The following is a 19,420-nucleotide window of genomic DNA, read 5'->3' as shown; positions in this document are numbered from 1 at the left end:
GAATCACACCAAATGCTTATCAAATTTGTTTCATAACATCAAAATTAGCTTAAAAATATGGCGTCGACTCACAGGCCATGTGCTGCTGCACGTGCCGCCGCCGGGGGTGGTCAGGCACCTCGATTTGTTGGAAAATTCAATTATTTTCAAAAATTACAAAATTTTACATGCAAGTATATCTTAGTGAAGGGAACAATTTTCATACTTGTGGCAAAGTCCAATTTGGCCGAGAAATGCCTCAATTTGCCACGAACCCGCCGGAACCCTAGAATTTGGATGTCCTCGATTCGACTCCATAGCAGCTCCAACGCCCCTATACTTGTTTGGGCTTTGTTCCTAGGTTCCAAATGAGTGTTTTGGTGGTGGTAATTAAAGGATTTTGCTTCAGGATTTGAGGGATGGCCGCCATGAACCCGTAGCCCCGCCATCGGGTTTTCACAAATTCACCCCCAAATTCATTTCTAATTTTGGGTGGGAATGGAAGAGGGAAGGCTAGGGAGTTGTTTCCAGGTGATGATTTGCCTCGATTTTCCATGAAACGTCGTGAATGGCGTAGATTTTTCATACCTCATTCGGGTCGGGTCGGGTCGGGTCGGCATCCCCGTTTTCTCCCCCTTTCTTCTTCTTTCATTTCCCCTTATTTCCCCCTTTCTGATTGGGCCATCCATCCTCTCTTTTCCCTCCTTTCTCTCCTTTCTCTCCTCTCATTTTCATCTCAGCCGTCCACGCGGCTCAATGGGATTGCTCCAGAAATTGGAGCCTTCTAGAGTGAATATTAAATTTACAAAAATATCTCTAACTTCAAACGTTAATAACTATTTCATTATAATTCTGTTTCACAAACGGTTTACACCTACACACTCGTGAGGTCGAGCTCTATCCAAATATATCAAGAAATACGATAAAATATATGAGGATAGAATATGTCCTTATATAATTACGTTAAACCAAATAGGTTTTTTTCGTCATCTTCCTCTTATCTTTAAATTTTATGACGTAAATTATATAAATTTCAGGAAACAAAACTTTAAAAATCTCAATTCAAATTTCCATACCCATAAATCAATTTATTTTCGGTTTTTCTCCACATATTCATATATTTAAATTTTTAGGGTATTACAGAAATCAAGTGATTCAAAAATGAAAATCATACTTCTTGACGAGAAAAAAAAAAGAATGGTACTTGTCTCGACGACTAACTCGTCATGATTTGGCCGGAAAACAGTTCAAAAGTGGATGTCTTGGTCTTGAGTTAGCCTCTTTTGAGCCCTTTTCAGCCAAACCATGGTGAATTAGCCATTGAGAAAGGTACCATTCTCTTTGTCTTGTTGATAAGTATGATTTTCGTTTTTGAATCACTCGATTTCGTTGAGTATTGAAGAAGTTATGAACGTTTAAAGTTTACCCAGTTTCAGGCGAGTTTTCCAGTTTTTTCTAGTCATCTCTAGCAACCATTGGGCTTACAAATAGGTATAATCTTGTTCTACGCTTTCCTATCTTCATTTTGATATATTATAGGTTGAATTTGGTTAAGAAACAATTGAGTTACAAAGCTTTGAAAATTGCCTAAACTTTCGGCAAAGAGTTCTGAGACACTTAGCGGAGTTTTTAAGGGAATGACCAAAATAATGGATGGTGGATAATCTCAGAAACCATGTATATTGATTTTCAATCCCAGGGACCAAAGTGATGTGTTATGCAAATTCCAATAACCATTTTAGCTAAAAAATCTATATTCATTAAGTGAGTCACACACTTAGGAGTTAAATACAATGAATAACGTTGGATACAAGAAGGTTGGTGGGCAAGGTGTAAACTAAAATAAACTTTATGAAAAAATCTAAATTATTTTAAATTGTCTTCATTTTTAATATTTTGTTTTCGTTCATTCTTCTTTGCTTATTTCTCTCATATACTTTCTTATATTTCAAGAACAAAACCATAAACCAAACACAAAAATGAAATGTTCATGTAACAAACCATATCTCAACTTCAAATTCCTCATTCTCATTAACAAAGGAAAACAAAAAATTCAAAAATAAAATAGTTTAGAAGGTTTGAGATTGTACTTTTGGTATCGTTTGGTATGCAGACGAGACAGGACGGAACGGAATGAGACGGGACAAGACGGGACGGAACGGAGATGGAGCAAAGATGCCCTCAGATGGAAACAAGGAGAAAGAAGAAGGAGACAGAGAGGCTATAATTTTGTGCTCCACGGCTGTGGAACGAGTCGTTTCAGAGGGGTAAGGTGGAACAAAAATTTACCCAAAATTCGTCCCATGGAACAACTCGTTCCACCCGTTTTAGGCGCACCAAACGTAGGATGGAACGTCTTGTGCCACTCTGTTCCGTCATGTCCCACGTAGCAAACGGTACCTTTAGGAACGTTGCGATTCCACTACAACAATGGATAGGATCTTGTGCGACACATTTCTTTAACTTCACTTTTTATAGGGTTTTTTATATGACCAATGAAGGAGAATATTGTAAGAGAAACTGATTGGAAACTTCCCAAAAGTATTTGAATATGAATATAATATTAAAAGGCAAAATGCTTTGTTAGAGCATCGAAGCAAACAATATGCTTATTAGCAACGGTTATATTTTCATTCATTTAATGAGGTCTACTTATTGACCAAAAAAATTAAGGTCTATTTATAAATTATTGAAAACTACTTGGCTCTTTGTACGGATTCAAATCTTCTGCACTCGTTTTATGGAATGTGACTGGAACACGATATGATACATCATATGTTATTATACAAATGGTGTGATTAGGGATGGGCAATGGTTATGGCGGGCGAGTAACCGCGGTTAATTTACCCATAACCGTTTATACTCATACCCGCGCAACCGTTTACCCGTTGAGTAATTGCCTAAACCGTTATACCCATACCCATAACTGTTTATAAACGGTTAACCATACACATAACCGCATACCCATTTAACTTTAACCGTTTAATACCCGTTTACCCATTTATCCTTTTTAACTCGTTTATCTTTTTTTTTTTACCATTACCCTTTTTTCACCCGTCTACATGTTTTTTAACAACTTGAAAATTAAAAAAAAAAATTGTCATAATTTTTTTTTGACAATTAACACCGTTATAGGTACATTCATCGTACATTTCCATATTTTAATTTTTTAAGTCCTTAAACCATTCCAATAATTGAAATAATAGTTTACGGACGTTATTTTTAACTGTTACCAATGAAGGTAAATATAATATTTGCTAAGTATTATTGGGTTACAAAAATTGTTTAGAAGACATTTCTGTCAAAGCATTTCTTTCAATTTTACGGTTACCCGCAATGAATTTAAATTAATTTGGCCAATTCCTTGATGATGAGAATCATCATTCCTGTAGTAGTGTTATTGAGAAAATGACCGATGAATTCCTTGCTAATTTATTGGGTGCTAAGTATTATTGGATCGATAACATGGTTTTTGTTAGTTTTACATATATAAAATAAATGGGTAAACGGTTACCCGTTTGTAACCGCGGTTAATACCCATAACCGCGAATTTAAATTTCACGGGTAAACGGTTATACCTATAACCGTTTATTTATCTAAACGGTTACTCATAATCGTAACCGTTTAATTTAAATGGGCGGGTAACCGCGGTTACCCATCCCTAGGTGTGATATGTGTGTTAAAAAGTTAATAACTTAAAAAAATACAATTTTTCACTAGTTATATAAAAACACGTGGTGTACCACCCATGTTCCGGTCACAATGATTTTTTTTCCATTTTGTGTGTGACCTTTATTATTGATTAACGTGTGTTGAGTTTATGATAGCAAAATTAAAAATCATTTTTTGTGTGGCTTCTATCATTGATTGATATGAGTTAAGTTTATGACAACAAAGTTAAAAAGAGTTAAAATTATTAACATGTATAAATCAATAATAGAGGTCACGAAGATGCCACATACAAATGGGCATAGAAAAATTTAATCTTCTCTGTACGTAAGGAGTTATTTCTCATTTTATAACAACGTGACTTCATTTTACTTTTAAAATATTATAATTCACATTGTTGCTCTTTATCATCATTTAAATATCATTTATAGAAGATTCATTTAATTTTGAGATCATGTAGCCATTTATGTTTTTAAAAAAAAGACAATTATGGTAAAAGTATTCTTTTGACCGTCACTTTGTTTTTTTTTTGTTTCATATAGATGATTAAACAATCACTAAGTCGAAAGAAATTTCATACAAAAAGATCTTCAAATATGATTTTATGCGGTAAAATAATATCCCATCGTCATGTCAAAAGGCTTGACACCTTACATATAAGAAGCCAAATAGTGTCATAGTTTCTAAATTACCTAGGACTAGTTTGATAATGCTCTAAAAATCACCGAAAACATTTTTGATGAAAATATTTTGAAGGCCAATCTTTAATAAAATCCTAATTGGATTCCGGAAAAACACTTTAAATGATTCTTCCAAAAAGCAAATATCTGGTGTTTGTTTCAAAAAATACTAAAAACGCTTTTAGAATTCAAAATTAATTTCATCAAAAACATTTTCAGTTATTTTAAAAACATCTCCAAGAACGGCCCGTTGAATACTCCTGGAAAAAAAAGCATGTGAAGTGTAACGGTCACCTAACGTTCACTTGCAAGAAATCTCATTTTTACTCCTCAGAAAGTCTTCTGCTTCCTTAGTCTTCATAGGCAGCAACAAAGCAAGGCACATATTCCTAACCTCCCTTCCCTGCAACTCCTCTCCCATATGTTCTTCCTTTTTTTCCTTCTTAATCGAAAGCAGACACAGTGCATAGTTTCACTCTCACTGCTCTTTACTTAAAAGTTGCATCTCTCTTTTGCCCTTTGTTTTCCACTATATTTACTGGCCTTGCCTTGAAGAACAAAGGAAGAGTAGATGTTGTTATGGGCAGCCTCTTCTCATTTTTCAAACACAAGCAGAACAACAGCCGTGGAGTTTCAAGAAGTATCTCCGGTAGCACCGCCGGCAGCAATCACAGCGTAACTGGAAGAACGCCGTCGTATGATCCAAAGATGTTCAGAAAACGGAGCACAAATGATTCAAGTGGAAGCAAAGCAAAGAGCGGTACAGAGAAGAACCTCTCCACCCAGAAGAAGGAGAAGTACGCTTATATTCCTGATAACTTCACATCCATTGAACAGGTCTGTCTGTCTCTAATAATTTTGTCTGAAATTAAGCAGAGAGCATATGAAAATTTTCCTTTTTATTCAAGTGCATGAAAATTAATCATTAATTTCACCTAAAATTTAGGGAATATCTGTTTTAATCAGAGGATTGTTTCTTCTCTCCTTTAACCGTCCAAGGTTTTGTTTTGGATAGAATTTTGTTTTTGTTCTTCTTCTCCTCTAACTATCCTTCGTAATTGGTAATTGACCAAAAATCTTTGGTCTTGTTCTAAGGGTTACTATGGACTTTTCAACATAAAACGTACAATGAGTCAATGACCATGTAAGCCTGTAAGTCAAAACCATCACCAATGGTGTTAGTGGTTGATGATTAATTTCAAATCAGTATTCTTAAATAGTATGTTATGAGTTGGATTCAATCACATGATGGTAGTTAGAGGGATACTGAAATAACCTTAGGATTTGGATCCTTGTCGGATCCTTTTCTTGAAGATCCTAAAGATCAACGAACACGGACTGTTGATAAAAAATCGTGCGGTCCCAATTAAATGCTTTTTATATTTTTAAAAATAAAACAGTATCATTTTACGTAAAAAATATAAAAAAATGAAAAAATTGTCACCGCATAGTTTTTTATCAACGGTCCGTGTTCATTGATCTTTAAAATCCTTAGGAAGGGGATCCAGCGAGGATCCAAACCCATGACTTTATGAGTCTTCTCAACTTTCAAAAGATGAACTGCAATGGTGATGAAATCACCAATTAGTCCTTTTTTTTTCTTTTTCTTTTTTTTTTTCGAAAAAAACATCCTCTAAATCAAAATTAACCATTTTTTTCCTTTCCGATTAATTGACTTTCAATGATGGCTCTAGACCAATTTACACGACTATTCGAGTACAGTTTAGACTAGAATTAAGAGTAACAAGTACCACTACCTACCACTAGACTGAAAACTAATTGGTTAGCTACATCTTTCAACACCATTTATGGTCGTTGGAGTTGGATCTGGAGCAATTCAAATGACTAAGATCCAAAACCATTCGATGATCTCAAAGACATGACATCATTATTGAACGTTTCTGTTCTCATAATGGCTTTTGGGAATATGTTATTGGATGAGCTCAAAGTGGAATCCAGATCCTCTCCGGATCTAACAAAATTGAACCTAAATATCAAATGATTCGGATAATTAAAATTTGATCAAACGACTATAATTATTATAATTTTTAGAAATGCCTTAACTTTGTAACTATTTGATCAAATTTCAATGATACGGATCATTTGATTCTTAAGCTTAATTTTTTACATCCGAAAAGGATCTGGGTCCCTCAAAGTGTGCCCCTTTTTTCTGTTGATATAATATTGGTACACTTGCTTTAAACATACTTTACCACATGGGTTCCACTAAAATAATTATGTTTTTTTTTATTTCATTAATTAAAGAGTAGGACCTACCTTTTAATTATTGGTCCTAACTTCTGGGATAGGAATAGTATCCTCTCTGTAGATTCCTTTGGTCCGGATCTTCCAGATCCTCCCCCAACACGGGTTTTCTCCTTCCTCCTCTGCGGTTCTGCTTCTTCAAATTTTCTTCTTCTTTCTTCTCGGTGATTCTGCCGCGTCTTTTTCAATTCTTCTCTGGGGCCGTCGTCTCCTCTGACATTCGCCCCTTCTCAACCGTCCCGCCGTCTCGAGGCGGAGGATCCAAGGCTGCCACTGCCATCGCAACTTCTCACTTGGATAGCGTCAAGGTCGTCTGATCGTGCCATCAAAAAAACTGTTCTGTAACATTTTTTTTTTATAGTTTTGAGTGAAAAAGAAGCCAAAAAAACACAATGCTACGAAACTCAGTTTGAAAAATCAGTTTTTTTTCACATATTTTTTACATAAAAATTTATCAAACACTATAATACTATTTTTTTTTTCAAAAGCATTTCTACAAAAAAAATTACCAACACTCTATTATTTTTTTTTCATAGTACAATAGAATCAATTTTTTTTTTAAAACACAACAATACCAAACCAAACTTTAATTCTATCAACTTAATTAAACTCGTACATTGATAGCACGATATTTTAGTACCACTAAAAAATCCAAATGAATATCCACTCATTTAGTGGAGTTGTTGTCAGTCCTCCATAGTGCTGACTTGGAGAGTCTATAACTTATTCAAACAAGTTTGGAGGTTTGGATGGTGCTTTGAGTTGTATTCCAAACTTATTCCTCTTAGTCCTATCCAATTCTAAATCATCACAAAAAATAAATGATTTTATTTTTCATTGAGTGGTTAATTTCAATTTATTTAATTAACCATGGCCCAAGCAGCTATCACCATGTCAATTATTAGAGAAATTTTTTATTGTGACGATAACAAAAGTGATACATCACGTGTTTTAATAGAAGTGGAGGAAAATTTTATTTTTTAAGTTATTAACTTTTTAGCATATATATTCTACTATTTGTATAATAACACGTGATATACCACTCTGTGTACCGTTCATACTAAAAAAATCTCTTCAATTATTAATCATGCATGTTGCACGCATCCTTCTTTCTTTTGCATTAGTGACGTGTGAACGCGTCTCTTTGAAGAATTAAGAATCTTATTTTTAAGGCACACAATGGCATATTGGATTTCTTTAGCTTAGCCAATGGGGCAGTGTCAGCACATTGACCACAAGCAAAGGCAGTGGGGATAGAGATCCACTCCGGATCTCGCTGTTCGGAGTCTGGGGATCAGACAATTCGGACCGTTCAAATTTAATTTAACGGTCTCCATTAATTTATTTAGCCGGCTTACCTTACACAAACCAAAGCCTCCGATCTCTCTTTTCCACAAATTATGGGCCCCGATTTTCTGGTCCTTGGCTCTAGATAGTAAGGTTCGGAGAGGTGGTCCCACAACCTTACTGCTTGGATATTTTAGCGTACTGCTGAAACACAAGTCGGTACATCACGTATTTTGATATAAATGGCTGAGAGTATATTTTTGAGTGTTCCTCCACTTGTTTCATGATCATGATTATGACATGCGATGTACCTCCTTGTGTTTCCGGAACACTTAAAAATCTCTCATGCTTATCTTTGCGAATACGACTATGCGATTATGCGTCTATCTCCCTCGTTGTATGATGTGTAACAACTGAAAAAAATAAAATATGAACATCTTTAACATTGTAAAAAATGAATACAATTGATTCATTTTGCAGGTTACTGATGCCTTGAGGAGAGAAGGTTTAGAGTCATCTAATCTCATTGTCGGAATCGACTTCACCAAGAGCAACGAATGGACAGGTTCACGGACGAAAACTAAAACTGCAATGGCCTTCATATACATACACTTTCATGCATCATGTATTTTGTGTATGGACATCTTTGAAGCTGATGATTTGTTGTTGTTGTTGTTGCTACTGCAGGGAAAACTTCATTCAAAAACAGGAGCCTGCACGCCATTGGCGATGAACCTAATCCATACGAGAAAGCAATCTCCATTGTCGGAAAAACTCTAGCTCCATTTGATGAAGACAACCTAATTCCTTGTTTCGGCTTTGGTGATGGTAGGGGCCTCTGGTTTGAAGCTCTGGACTATTTTCTTTCGTTTCATGTTTTTTTATCACTGCAATGACTTTGCCTCCCTCCCAATTATTTTCTAGGTACCACTCATGACGAAGGGGTGTTCAGCTTTCACACCGATCATTCTCCCTGCCATGGCTTCGAAGAAGTTTTGGCCTGCTACAAAAGAATAGTTCCAAATTTGCGACTTTCGGGTTGGTGCAATCTTATGTTTTTGTGTTATAATTTAGAATATCATTAGGGTCAGAGATTTATAGACATATTTTGTGTTTAAGGGCCAACTTCTTATGGACCTGTAATTGAAGCTGCAATGGATATTGTGGAGAAAAGTGGGGGGCAATACCATGTCTTAGTTATCATTGCAGATGGCCAGGTTTATATCTGATGCTCTCTCTCTCTCTCTCTCTCTCTCCCTCTCCCTCTCCCTCGACTAAGTACGAGTTTCTTAATTGTAAAGGTCACGAGAAGCATCAATACTAGCGACAAAGAATTGAGTCCACAGGAGGAGAAGACGATCAAATCAATTGCAGATGCAAGGTAGAACATGGAATTTGTCATTTCCTTTGTTTTATATGTATATCCATGCAATGCAAGAGTTTTAAGGATATCAATGCAATTGAAAACTTATGTGAGCAGTTTCTATCCACTCTCGATTATTCTTGTTGGAGTCGGCGATGGTCCCTGGGAAGACATGAGGAAGTTCGATGACAAGATCCCTTCACGCGATTTTGATAATTTTCAGGTATTATAATCTATATACCACTAACTTAACTGTCAATGCAGAAATTTTAAGCAGACATTAGTTCACCAACTAGTTTGTTTTCGTGTAGTTTGTTAACTTTACCGAAATTATGTCTAAGCGCGCGACTTCCACTGAGAAAGAAGCTGCATTTGCTCTGGCTGCCCTCATGGAAATCCCAATCCAGTATAAGGCAGCTATTGAACTCAGTTTACTTGGGTATGGTTAGCATAAACATCATTTTGATTGGAATAGCTACGAGCACGCGTATGCTTACTAATATAAGTTTTATTGTACCTGGAAAAAGACGCACGGCAGGGAACGGCAACAGAATTGTTCCACGCCCTCCACCAGCTCCTTACTCTCCTCGTGCACTGCCAACTCGCGAACCAAGTGGTCTTTCAGCACCTGGGGGTGATGAACGAAGCGAGCTGGTATATTTTCTTGTAACTTTTTCAATTGCTGTACGTAGATGACCAAAGCAAAATGTCGTTGAGCTCCTTACAAATTCGGATTACTGATTTTGTTTCCTGCTTTTCAATTTGAATGCAGGTCTGTCCAATCTGCCTAACTAATCCAAAGGACCTAGCCTTTGGCTGTGGACATATGGTGAGCTGCACTAGCACAACCATTTGTCTTTGTTCCTTCCTATTTTACATGGCACTAACAGTTATTTCATTGCAGTCCTGCAGAGACTGTGGACCGAGATTGTCCGCCTGTCCAATTTGCCGCCAGCCAATCCGCAGCCGTCTCAGGGTTTTCGCTGGATAACCGAACGAATCCTGGATAACCGCACAAAAGGATTCGTTCGTTGTTTATCAGATTGTGTATATATAGCTTTTAGAGATTGTCTGCCTTCCGTCAGTGACACCCGGGTGTTGAATTGCACCAGATCGCACAGCCCTGCTTTCTAACTCTAATGTGTAATGCTGCTTTATTTTTAATCATCTGTAAGATGTTTGGTTTGCTTAAAATCATCAGAACTCGTGAGTTGTGCTTCTTCTTTCAACTTTTGCGAATTAGCGAGAAAATTGATGGAGTTATAATTCGTTCAATTTGCTGAAGAATCAAGTTAATACGCAAATGAAAAGCGTAAACTTCCTAGAACAAAATGTATTAGGTCAATAATCCAGAGCAATTGCTCTAACAGTGACAATGTTGACTATCCGTAAGCTTATCAAATTGTATAACTCGTCTGGGATACGACAATCACTTTAAACCATCACTGTTTCAGTGTTTCTTCTTCCATTATCCTATCCAGTCTCTGCAATGTGTTGAAAATTTGGTCTGTATACGGGTGAGATTCATCATCTGCTCCAAATCTGTGATACATACATTCCACCTCGATCGAACTACTTCCAGTTGGTTTCTTGACGTTGTTGTCTCTCAGTAGCTTCCTCACTCTACCAGCATCCTCCCATCTACCTGCATCTTCATACATGCTGGCCAGAAGAATATACCTCCCAGCATTTTCAGGGTCCAAAACAAACAACTTTTCTGCAGCTTTTTCGGCGAGTTCTATGTTATTATGTATTCTACAAGCTCCCAGTAAGGCCCCATATACATCTTTACCTGCCTCCATGGGCATGGTTCTGATAAGTTCAACCGCCTGGTCAAGTAAACCAGCTCTTCCCAGAAGGTCGACCACACAAGCATAATGTTTCTTGCTTTTCGCTACTCCATATTCTCCCATTTTCTCAAAAAGTTCCAAGCCTTTTGTGATGAACCCCGAGTGACTACAAGTGGACAGCAAACACAAAAATACAATACCATCCGGGCGTAAGCCAGACTCCGCAAACTGTGAAAACATTTGGAGTGCCTCATCTGCATGCCCATGCATTCCATGACACCGCATCATTGCACTCCACGCCCCCACATTTTTCTCACTGATTTGATCAAAAATAACTCTGGCAGTGGTTACGCGACCACAATTTGCGTACATTGTAATGAGAGCGCTGCCTAAAACAGCGTCTACTTTCATACTTGACTTTATAATGAAAGAATGAATCCAAAAGCCAACTTCGATAGCTGATGCTTCAACACAAGCCGGAAGAATGCACACAAGAGTGGCATGGTCAGGCAAGGATGCAGCATGATCTTGCAGCATGGTGTGGAAAAGCATTAGAGCCTCGTGAGGATTTCCATTTGCCGTATACCCTGAAATCATGGAATTCCAACTTACAGAATCTTTCCCAGGTATTTCATCAAACACTCTTCTCGATATCTCAATCTCCTCACACTTGGAATACAAGGCAATAAGAGCATTCCCAACAAACAAATCCGAGTCGAGTCCACATTTCACGACATGTCCATGAACAATCCGACCTCGTTTTCCATCTCTCATTGCACCACAAGCCTTGAGCACAAAAGGGTAGGTGTACCTATTTGCAGGCACACCACTCAACCGCATTCTATCATACACATTGAGTGCTTCAACAAAAGGACCCACATTCGCATAACCCTGAATAACCATGTTCCACACAAAAACATCTCTCTCGAGCAATCTATCAAACACCTTCCGTGCAGCTTCCATGCTTGATTCACTGCACTCAACATACTTGCCAACTAGCTTTGCAACGACAAATGGGTTTTGCTCAAAACCTCCAGTGGTTATCTGGGCATGGAGTTTTTTGATCGATTTGGTGCTTTTACAGTGTTGCAGCAAGTAGGTATAGTGATAAGAGTCTCTGCAATGAAGTGTCGTGTATGTTCTGCCACCAATGAAAAACCCTAATAATCTGAAGGGTTCCTTCCATGAAATTAAAACCTCCGCTTGTCTGGCTAAACCATTTATCTGGGTCTTGAGTAGCAGCACCATTACAGAAGGTACAGGAAATTACCAAGATGCTACCATTGCAGTAGTCTATCTGTGTCAATGGCAATACAAGCTCACAAATTGTTAATGGAATGCCAAAGGGAATGAATTCTGCTTCATTGCCCTGTAGTCCAACCCCCAATAAGCAATTCTAATATTTAATTCAAGAAGTAAGGTTGCATGAGAATTTTTATCGTTCTATTTTAGACACTACTTGACTCCTTACATGTAAAGAGTCATTCTTTCTTACACGACGACCTAACATCACTCATTATACAAATATCATAATCTGAACCATTCATTTTCTTTATCATCATCTAAAGATCATCTCTAGAAAAGTTCATTTTGTTTAGAGATCGTTTAGTCATTCATATATGTCAAACAAATTGACGGTTATGAACCATCTACTTGTTCAATTTATCCGAATGGTTGAACGGTCTTTAATTGAATGAAACATTCTACTGACTTTTAGATTATGATAAAAAAAAATGGTTTGAATTATGATAATAATTTCTTCCACTTCAAGTCTAATTAAGTTTTTTTATTTGTATTGAATTTGAATGAGGTCCTCTAGTTATTGCTACTACAAGCGCACACATTCTATGGTCGAAGGCACTTTTTCTTTAAGCTATCGTATGGCGTGGCATCTTCCGATCACTTCATCTTCGACTTCTTCGATGGCGAGGCCTAAACCCACTCCGGCAGATCAAGTACATGACATGTTCAACGACACAACTACGGGCTCGATACACTGCTACTTCTGCTACCTTCAGCTGGTGATGGGGGGCATTTGGCAGCTTTCTCAATCTCTCTTGTTTCCCTGCTTACAATAGAGTGTCACAGTTTCACTCATGTTACAAATATCAATTTTATCGTCCACCCATATTCTAGCAGCGAAAGAGTTGCATCAAAGTCATCCTCCCTCGTTCGACCAAAAAAAAAAAAAAAAAACCATCCTTTGCTCACTCCGTTGATAAGAGATACCATCAATTAAAAGTGTTTGCACCAGCACCAGAAGCCCCCAGTTCAGCTTTGCCATCCCAATATCGCTTGTATAAAAATAAAAATGCAATTTAGAATTACACAGGATCACTCAAAACTAGGTAGTAACTTAATATGGCACTAACCGCGCGTTTGGAAACACTCCACAATATTTTCTCATATTCCAAACCGTTCATGATCTTCATTCACAGTTTATCCTTACAAAATTTCGTCTAAATCGCAAAGCGTTTCAATATCTAATTGTGACAAAAATCAAATATCTAAAGTGGAAAGCGTCTTAATATTCATTTAAAAAGCAGACACATCCCACAAATTTGTGCATAAGTATAACATCAAAAACGCAAAAACCCATCATCCATGTAGTTGTTCTGAAGAAATGTACAGATACCCCTGACAGCATAACTCCATCTACTTCTGTTCTTTCTCAGATTCAGTATTGCTTGGCTTCGGAATTGGTTGAATTCTCACATATGGATTCCTAGTCAATGTCTCTCCTTTCAGTGCAGCAACATAGCGGTCGTTTGTGTTCTCCTTTCGCTGCAACTCCCCAAGGAATTCTGCCAATCTTTCTTTATTTACTTGCCCCATCCTCTGATTCACAATTTCAAGCAAAAAACTGTCAGCATTTGCGGTGATTCAGAGTACGAAACCGTTTCAAGAACAACCCGAAATTGAAATCCATTTGAAATAAATAAGTTAGCTTAGCTTTCGATAACAAGATGTTATAAAACTTATTATCAGCAACAATGATGATGCTGTTGATACTAACATGAGATTTCTTCACTTTTTCCGATCCAATAGGGATCAGTACCGAATGCCTTTGTAATAGGTGAGACACGAACGAGCAATGGTTCCTCAACAAGATTTGATTTGATTTATTCACTGTTTCTGATGAATTAAGCTAATGGGAAGAATATGTAAAATAAGGTAAATGTTGGAACCGAGACCAACTTAGAGGGGTTATCGACGAGCAATCATCTGTTCTAGAGCCGAATGAGGAAAAATGGAAGCAAAACTTGCCTCAAGACTTCCAATACGCTTCACGATCACACCGAATTTTAACAAAGTGTAAACAATAAAGTAAAAGGCAAGGTCCTACAAATTTTGTGAGGCACAATCTTAGCAAAACAACCTTGTTATAGATATTGGAGAAGCAAAACTACTTGGTTGAGTTGGTTCCATATCATCAAACACCACAATTTTTCGACATTCTAGCATATGGATGTATGTGCTTCTTGCGGGAAGCGCTTTAAGAAAGTAAAAACATTTTTTCTAAAAGCACTATCAGTCATTTTAAAGGCATTTCCAAACGAGCCCGTACATGTGTTGTAAACTCGTGAATGAAAATTAATCAACCGGATGTATATCCTTTACCTAAAGTAGTTTGAAGCTTACACACATTGGTTTCAACACACCAAAATTTTCAGGTCACTTCATAGACGAAGACGGTTCATTTTATCAAACACATTACTCATATAACATATTACAACTTCATGAACAAGTCAAGATTGCAGCTTTGAATTTGCATCAAACAAGAACAATCCACACAAACCTAATCATCAATTTGATCACCTAACTTCCTCGCGATTCGAAACGGGGTTCGTCTAATACTCCACAAATTAACAATTTTTGCGGAATTACAAGCAAAACCCATTTCTTAAAACCGAATATAATTTCAGAAAACCATGGAGTTTAACAGAAACGCACCATGGATTCGGGTCGGGCGTTGCGGCGGAGCTCGGCCTCCAGCTGTTGGTTTCCGGAGTTGGTCGTCTGCATAACGAAGTAACCAATAACGCCCGGAACGACGCCGCAGACGGTGGCGAAGGCCAAGAAGAAGGGCGTCGAGTCACGGGTCTTGTTCACTATCCACCTCCACAGCATCGGCATTCTCGACTTGAAGCTCGTCGGTCCGTCTCTTTTGCCTTCTCTGGTTTTCGGTTCGTTTTTCTTCTGTTCAGGTTGGATTGGGCTCTTATTGGACTTGACACGTGTCTTTCTTCCGTGGACTAAAGACTTAGTACGTGGTCTCTTTAGCTGGACTGAGGTGTCACAAGTGTCTGAACCTTTACTCTGTACGGCCCATTGGTTTCGGCCCAATGACAATGCTTTTCTTACAATTTTTGAGGTGGTTTTTGGCGGTGAGTATTTATCCGACCCAACTGGCTAGACCAGCCTATTCGAATTGTATGTGAATAGTTTGACCAAAGATACAAAGAAAAATTAATGAAAATAACTTGAAAATTTTTATTTTTAATGATAAGGTAAATTGAATAGTATCATGACTGACGTTTTAGTGTAAAAATGTGATTCTTTGTTAAAATGAACAGTACCGGAAACTTTTCGTTAAAGTTCGCAAGATACAAAGATACATTCAAACAACCTATAATACCAAGGGCTGGTTGGTATTGCTGTGCTTTGAAAAAAAACTGCTTTTGCTGTGCTGTGAGAATAAGCGGCTGTGAAATAAAGCTGTAGAGTGTTTGGTAAACGTTTTTGTAAAAATGCTTTTGAAAAAAAAAACAGTATTATAGTGTTTGGTAAACTTTTATGTAAAACAAATGTGAAAAAAAGCCGATTTTTCAAAGCTGGGTTTTGCAGCTTCTTGTTTTTAGCTTTTTTTCACCCAAAATTGTGAAAAAAAACTGAAGCTGAATGTTTACCAAACACAAAAAAGCTCCCAGCTTTTTTTTATACGAACTTTTTTCAGAATCACTTCAGTACCAAATCAGGCCTAAGATGCACATATAGTATTGTCGAAGTCAAATGCGTGCAACTCAAAACCATCAATCTTTAGGTACGGTCTAATATCTTAGTGGATAGGATGTTAACCTTCTACAGTTCTTCTACCTATGGGTTTAGGATACGAACTCCCCCCTCTCTTTAATAATCCTGAAATAAAACTAAAAAAAAAAACCATGAATCCCTATTAATTGATAGATTGGAATTTAAACATGAACACTAGCAAAGAGTCATCAAAACCTGCGTCACTTTATTAGTTTAAGTTAGATGATTAACTACTTTATTAGTATAACTAATTAACTACTTATCTGGTGGTTTACACTTTTATTCCAATTGGTAAGGAAAGAAAACTGAAAATCAAACCCCCTTGGTCTTAGTTGCGGCTGCAAAAGTGCAGACCACCACCATGTCTCGGTGTTTGAGATTGAGTTGATCCAACTTTAACCCTTCAACTTCAAGTTGTTAGATAGGCATGAGTAGTTTAGGTCAGAAAACTAAAGCTGTTTTCATGCGGTTACCAAATGACAGATGTGGCCTCCCAGAAGGGGCAGAGAACCCACTTGAAAGATACATCCCCAACAATTTTTCAATGTGATCGGTACACGAAGTGGTACACCACATGTTGCTATACAAATGATAGGATATATGTGTTAAAAAGTTAATAACTTTAAAAATAAAATTTTCACCACTAATATAAAAACACATGATGTACCCCCTTAGATTCCGATCACTATAAAAAAATTTCACACTAGAAGGAAAAATAAGAATCTAATTAAACATTTGTCTTTTCTGCACAAAATAAAATGATGTCGATAGAGATAGATAGAGAGATATAGACACAGAGGACATTTGAGAATCTTTTGTAATTGTTCAAAGCCAACCTTCTCTCTCTATTCTCTCTACAGTCTTCCACAAGCGCCCACAACATCCCCACCACCATTCCCCTCTTTGCTTTGCTTTATCTCTTACCCTTATGTAAGATCATCATCGTGTGAAAGGTTGCATGGCTTTAGAACCATTTAAAAATCCACCTCTCTCTCTCTCTCTCTCTCTCTCTCTCTTTGTGTGTGTGTTTAATATTGAGTGACTAAAATACATGTTAGGAAAGTGGTTTACAAATTTAATATTGACTGAGAGTTAGAGTTTGAATCATGGTTATTATTTTATTTCATAGTATTGCGAAGGACGGTTGGCAAATACCACAAAAAAGTAATTCTTTGCAAAGACCTTATAACCCTCTAGCTCCCTCCCTTAATTAATCTCTATCTAAATGTAATTGGTTATGTACAACTCATTTGTTGTTGTGGTTGAGGTGTAAAAGCCATAAAGCCATTTAAAGAAAGAAAAACAAATATAAAGGCCTGTTTTTCTGTAATCATGACCATATAAGTTCACTTCTCAACCTAAGAATTACTGTTAAATTAAGAAATCAATGCTAACACTTTAAGCTTTGCACATATTCCTAGTTCTCGCTTAATTTGTTGAATACATAATCACATCTCTCATAACTAAGTTTTGCACATACGTGAAGAATATGGTCAATAAATGTGGCGGATTTAGCATTTTACCTTAGATCGATCGAAAGCCAAAATTTTTACACCATCATCTTATACTAAGGTCAACTTTCATTCATGCTCGACGAGTGAGTCTTGCAATCTAGCTCCCTCATGCATTTGCACTTGAGGGCATGTGAACAACTCTCTCGTCACCTTTTTGGCTAAAAGCATGTGTATATACAAAATAATTATACATAGGGTTTAAGACGACTTCATTCCTTATGATAAGTTATAAATATCATATCTAAGGCTACTCTATAATGTATTTTAATGATTGGAGTCCCCAAAAAATGATATCCGAATTCAAAATTGTTTGGTCATCTATGCTAAAAAACGCGGTTCATTGTGGATAATAAAAAATTGAATGGATAATCCTTGACAGAAAACAAAAAATTGAATGTTCTGATTGTTGAATCACATCCTAAAAAAAAGAAAGATATTGAATACCATAAGGGGGATAGGGTTCCACCAATATACTCAATATGTCTTCTATATTACTGATATCCTGTAAATATTGTGTTGATATAGGATGTTGGCCGGGTACCAAATGGGTGCGGAAATATCTCATGACATGTTGTCGTTATGGTTCAGTGATGTCCCAATACATTATCACAACATGTTGTCCAGAATCTCACTTCGTGAGTAGGAAAGCGAGATCACCCTTAAAAAGGAGCTTATACATCACTTAATGGGAAAGAATAGAATCCTATCCATGACCTAAACCTAATTAAGTTTATTATGAATAGTATAATTTCATTGATATACACAACAAGAAGATACAACCATTATATGTAGTTGTGGGTGCAAGTGGTCCTCTACCACAGTGGTTAAGAGGGTGTTGCCCTTGCACCACCGCATGGGTTTGAACCTCGTTAGTTCCCTAATCTAACAAGTTTGTCATTTGACAAAAAAAAATATACAGTTGTGGGTAGGCTAAAATAAGGAAATGCAATGTAGTAAATACAAAAGAACCAATTGCAATCAACTAGGAAAAGGAAAGGCAGTCTATCAAGGATTAGATGGTATTTGAACATTCCCGTCTGGCGATGGAGATGTTGTTGACGTGATCTGAGAAGAGATTTTTTAACCTTAACATATTTTCCACACGCACCCACCATGCAGCTAACCACAATGGCTTTATCTACGGTACACATAGTACTATTTGTTAGTTCTAAATTCTAATATGTTCATGTAAAAGAATCTGATCCACAAAATGTAGTACAACTACTTCTATAGGAAATTTTGGTTGCGTAGACAAAATCATTGAACTTAGGATAGTGTTATTCACACATTCATTTTTATTTCTTACACACTCTTTTTAATTTTTGGTCATTGGATAAGGATTGAAGAAGATTAATGACAAAAAATTAACAAAAATATGTAGAAGATAAAAATGAATGTATGAATAACACTTTCTCAAATTAAGCTAGTAAATTGGTAACCATCTTCCTAAATCTTGCATTGTGAAGCACAATAAAACATATGTAATTTCAACTTTTTTTTTCTGTGTGATTGCTATATATATATACACACACAGCGTTCTTTTTCCTTTCTAATCATGCGCGACTCGGTTAATCAGTATGAGAGTCATGGAGAGAGAGAGACCAGTCAAAGATTTGTGTCGTAATCATGAAAGATGTTAGCATGTCTTTACCCAAATGAAAATGATATTTTAAGGAAAGGAACTAAAGGTTCACTATAGAGAACAAAAAATGGTAAAGAAAAAGCAGTTTGGATGGCAGGAAAAATAAAAGGAAAATTATTAAAAAGAAAAAGAAGACTGTGAAGGTGTGTCAGGTATATTTGTTCAGATGATCAGGGGTCCCCCACCAAGTCATCAAC

At 36.8% G+C, this 19,420-nt stretch overlaps 3 protein-coding genes across 4 annotated transcripts; 1 reads left to right on the top strand and 2 right to left on the bottom strand.

Moving 5' to 3' along the window:
- The first annotated feature begins 4,580 nt into the window (after positions 1 to 4,580).
- Positions 4,581 to 10,472, top strand: LOC103435351 (E3 ubiquitin-protein ligase RGLG4). Of its 2 annotated transcripts, none has more exons than XM_029102872.2 (11): positions 4,581 to 5,165; positions 8,361 to 8,445; positions 8,568 to 8,708; positions 8,805 to 8,918; positions 9,000 to 9,097; positions 9,182 to 9,261; positions 9,361 to 9,466; positions 9,555 to 9,682; positions 9,771 to 9,897; positions 10,016 to 10,072; positions 10,148 to 10,472. In XM_029102872.2, the coding sequence occupies exons 1-11, from the start codon at positions 4,908 to 4,910 to the stop codon at positions 10,232 to 10,234; spliced, it is 1,281 nt and encodes a 426-aa protein (XP_028958705.1). In that variant the 5' UTR covers positions 4,581 to 4,907; the 3' UTR covers positions 10,235 to 10,472. The 2 variants fall into 2 exon arrangements, with proteins under 2 accessions (XP_028958705.1, XP_070678758.1); XM_070822657.1 differs by lacking the exon at positions 4,581 to 5,165 and adding an exon at positions 8,161 to 8,277.
- Positions 10,473 to 10,561: 89 nt separating this feature from the next.
- Positions 10,562 to 12,515, bottom strand: LOC103435350 (pentatricopeptide repeat-containing protein CRR2, chloroplastic-like). The gene has a single exon (XM_008373737.4). The coding sequence runs from the start codon at positions 12,279 to 12,281 to the stop codon at positions 10,686 to 10,688; it is 1,596 nt and encodes a 531-aa protein (XP_008371959.2). The 5' UTR covers positions 12,282 to 12,515; the 3' UTR covers positions 10,562 to 10,685.
- Positions 12,516 to 13,411: 896 nt separating this feature from the next.
- On the bottom strand, positions 13,412 to 15,239 carry LOC103435352 (uncharacterized). The gene is made up of 2 exons (XM_008373740.4): positions 14,988 to 15,239; positions 13,412 to 13,871 (listed from the first exon to the last, which is right to left on the bottom strand). Exons 1-2 carry the CDS (start codon positions 15,168 to 15,170, stop codon positions 13,689 to 13,691), a joined length of 366 nt encoding a protein of 121 aa, XP_008371962.2. The 5' UTR covers positions 15,171 to 15,239; the 3' UTR covers positions 13,412 to 13,688.
- Positions 15,240 to 19,420: the final 4,181 nt, after the last annotated feature.

Source organism: Malus domestica, chromosome 05 (genome assembly GCF_042453785.1).
Source record: "Malus domestica chromosome 05, GDT2T_hap1".
NCBI lineage: Eukaryota > Viridiplantae > Streptophyta > Magnoliopsida > Rosales > Rosaceae > Malus > Malus domestica.
The sequence above is the reverse complement of the archived record's forward strand: the minus strand, read 5'-3'. Positions and strand labels throughout refer to the sequence as shown.